Genomic DNA, 3,565 nt, shown 5'->3' on the forward strand with positions numbered 1-3,565 from the left:
AGTTTTCCAGGCAGAGACACAAAGGAAGAAGTTCAGACTGAGTGTTCAAAGGCATGGAGGCACGGAGAGGAGGGTGGTTTCACAGAATGGTAATCAGAAAGGGTCTCTTAGCACAATTCATTGTGCTTGGAATTTATCTGTAGATGGTGGGAAGCCAGAGGAGGTTTCTAAGCCGGAGAGTGGCAGGTCTGGCTGCAGGATGGACAATGGATAGGGGTGTGGTGGAGACTGGAGGCAGGGAGAGCCATGAAGAGGCTTGTGCAATGGCTCAGGCTAAAGCCTTGTGTTTCAACCAGTCCAGTATGCTCCCCGGATGGATAAGAGAGGAGGAATGGGCGAGAGACTTCAGTGTAAAATCTATAAGGCTTGAAGGTGGATTGGTTTTAGAAGGCCAGGGAGAGGATAAGTTAAGATGTTACAACTTTCAATCATAGATGACTGAATGAAGGTGGTGTCCCTTAAGGAGACCAGAGATGCCAGGAGGGGAGACAGGATTTGAAGGGTAGTTTGGTGGAGAGAGATTGGGGGGCAGTAAGGGCTTCTTATTGGTACCATGGACAGCTCCTAGGATCTTCAGAGGCCTTGGAATAGAACAAGTAGATTAATGATTTTTGACTCACTGTCTTAAAATCAGCAGAGGAGCTAATTTAACTTGGAGACTCCCTAGATGCTCTGTACCAAAGTCTCTAGGGTTGGGATTCAGGGGCTGCATTCTAAATAAGCACCTCAGGTAACTCAGGTACAGCCGATCAGATGACTATACTTAAACACTGAAATAAAGCTGTGGTGGGCTCCAGAGGAAGAGATGAGAGCGCCCTCTGCTGCTGGAAAGGAGGTTTGGATCTCTTGAGTTTATGACTTGTGCATTTCAGGCAGTTCATTTACACAGGTGAAATCCTGGGCCAAAACAAAGGTACAAGATATTTGAAACGATGAATGAGGAGGAGGGGCCATCTTACTTGATAACTTCTGTGTTCCTTTCACCCTATAGTGCAGTGTGTGGCCAAGTTCACCTGTATGCAGTTATGGTCACTGTCTTCAGTCTGGGATTCTCTTACACCTTCCCAACCCCATTCCCTTAAGAAAACCACATGTGGCTCCCCAAGGTGAGGTTCGATTGGCTTTAAAAACATATGGCAACCCCAAATAATTGCAAGCAGAGACTTTGAAAAGGTACTTGTGCACCCATGTTCATAGCAGCATTATTCGCAATAGCTAATGGGTGAAAACCACCCAAAGGCCCATTGAGGGATGGATGAAGACAATGTGGTGAATACATACAACGGAACATTATTCAGCTTTAGAAAGGAATGAAATTCTGAAATATGCTACAACATGGATGAACAGTGAAGGTATTATGCTGAGTAAAATAAGCTAGACACCAAGGGACAAATAGTGTATGATTCCACTTATATAAGGTACCTAGAGCAGTACATTCAAAGAAAGTAGAATGGTGGTTGCCAGGAGCTGAGGGGAGGGAGAATAGGGAGTTATGGTTTAATGGCTATAGTTTCAATTTGAGAAGATGAAAAAGTTCTGGAAATGGATGCTGGTGATGGTTGTCGCACAACAATGTGAATGTACTTAATGCCATTGAACTATACACCTTAAAATGGTAACTTTCATGTTATGTTTGTCTTAGCACAATAAAAAAACGACATACTAAGAAAGGCAGTGGTTAATGTCCTCAACTTGACTGGGAATCTGTAAGGCTTCTCCATGGCTTCCCCGTCCCAAAGGGAGCTCTCTGAGAACAGGGAAAGGTATGTCTTCTCTCAGGATGGGGGCCCTCCCAGGAGCAGTAGGTGTTTCTTCAATGGATAGCTGCTCCGAGAGGGCCTGGACTTGTCACGTCCATTGTCAGACTGAGGTGCTTCCTGATGGTGGAGTTCCTTAGAATGGGTGAGGTTGTGCCTCCTGCTTCAGACTGGGAATTATCCCAGAGAGTGGGTATTGGGGTGGGGGACAGTGAGCTTCCTGTTTGAGAGTTTTGCTTTTCCTTCCAAGTCCCAAGGCTCAGGAGCCCCACACGTGCCCGACACCTTTCTACTCTCCATTTCACTTCCAGCCTTTCCAAGTTCTGCGCCCTTAGACATCCCGCGCATCCTCTGGGCAGGCTGGCCAAGGAGGCTCTCTGCCCTCTTCCAAGATGGCCGCCGCCGCCTCTGTGACAGACCTGGTCACGTGGGCTCCGTCGCCTATGAGGTCGCTGGGGCTTTGTAGGCGATTGTCCCTTCCGCGGCTCCGTCCCGAGGCGGTGACTGCTCTTGTCAACCGGTGCCTGAGCGATCATGGCAACGGCCTCGGGCGGAGAGCGCGTGGCAGCGGTGGCAGCGGCGGCAGCGGCGGCAGTTTGGTCGCGGACCGGGGCGGCGGAGTGGCGGCGACGGCGGTGGCAGTGGCGCCTGCACCGGCCCTGATCGCCATGCAGCGGGGAAGCTCCGAGAGAGAGCTGGCTGCCGGGTGGGAGGCGGAGGCGGCGGAGGCGGCGGCGGCAGGGGTCCGCGTGGATGCGAGCGCGGCCGTGGAGCCGGAGCGCAAGGCTGGGGAGAAGCAGGCCAAGGACCCGGCCCCCACGCAGCCCCGCGCGGCCGAGGAGGGAGACGCCCGCGTCCTCCCGCGGCCGCCGCCCACGCTGCCCACGTCCAAGCCGAAGCCGAAGCCGGCGCCTGCGCGGGGCCTCTGGCCGCACGGGAAGCCCAGGAGCAAAGGCCGAAGCTGCAAGCGGAGCTCGGGCCGCCGGTCGGAAGAGCACCGCTCTCAGCGGCCCGTCACCGTGGACAGCTCCAAGGCCAGGACCTCCCTGGACGCCCTGAAGATCAGCATTCGTCAGCTCAAGTGGAAGGAGGTGAGGCCCGGCCCCGTCGCGTGGGCACAGGGGGGTGGACGGGACGACCTCACCGGAGTCGGCCCGGCCCAGGCCAGGTCTGAGGGCTGAGCTCCAGCGGGGCGCCACGCTTGAGCTTACAACTGCTCATCCTTTAAGACCTAGCCCCCAAGTCCCTCCTTCCAAAGGCTTTCAGACTCTTCTAAGTCAGGTTAGCCCCTACAGCGCTGTGGTCTGCAACCCTCAGCACCTGCCTCCCCACATTGTATATTTGTTTACATGTCTGTTTCCACTAGTTTTTGCATCCGGGAGGCCTGGGACCCTCTCACTTTCCCTTCATTTAAGTTCTGTTTGTTTTAGCGCTTACTGTGCGACTCTTGGGCAGTGTAACAGTTTGTACTTTGGAGGCAAAATAGACTTAGGGTCTCACTGTATTCTGTCGCTTAGCCATGTGACCTTGAGCAAGTTGCTTTGCCTCTGAAACCTATTCCCTCCTCTGTAAAGTGAGGCTAATGATACCTTTCTTATCGTTTTGTTAGTATTAGAAGACTCACTGCTTATTGTAGCATAGCACAAGCGTGCAATAAATACCACCCTCTCCTTACCACACTCTCCTCTCCGTCTTGCTCCATCACCATCATGATCATCGCCATCACAGTCACCATCATCATCACCATCACCAAATACAGGCACTGTATTTTATGTTCCAGGACTTGGCATATAGTAGGTGTCGCTAAG

The 3,565-nt window shown here is 52.5% G+C and overlaps 1 protein-coding gene across 2 annotated transcripts in view; it reads left to right on the top strand.

The window, feature by feature from the left end:
- Positions 1–2,149: 2,149 nt before the first annotated feature.
- TTLL11 (tubulin tyrosine ligase like 11) overlaps positions 2,150–3,565 on the top strand; it is a 236,945-nt gene continuing 235,529 nt past the window's right edge. For both annotated transcript variants that reach the window (XM_019630020.1, XM_019630021.1), the window contains exon 1: positions 2,150–2,848. In XM_019630020.1, coding sequence (XP_019485565.1) covers positions 2,150–2,848 — 699 coding nt within the window. The remainder of the gene's footprint in view (positions 2,849–3,565) is intronic.

Source organism: Hipposideros armiger, unplaced genomic scaffold (assembly GCF_001890085.2).
Source record: "Hipposideros armiger isolate ML-2016 unplaced genomic scaffold, ASM189008v1 scaffold_880, whole genome shotgun sequence".
In the NCBI taxonomy this organism is placed as follows: Eukaryota; Metazoa; Chordata; class Mammalia; order Chiroptera; family Hipposideridae; genus Hipposideros; species Hipposideros armiger.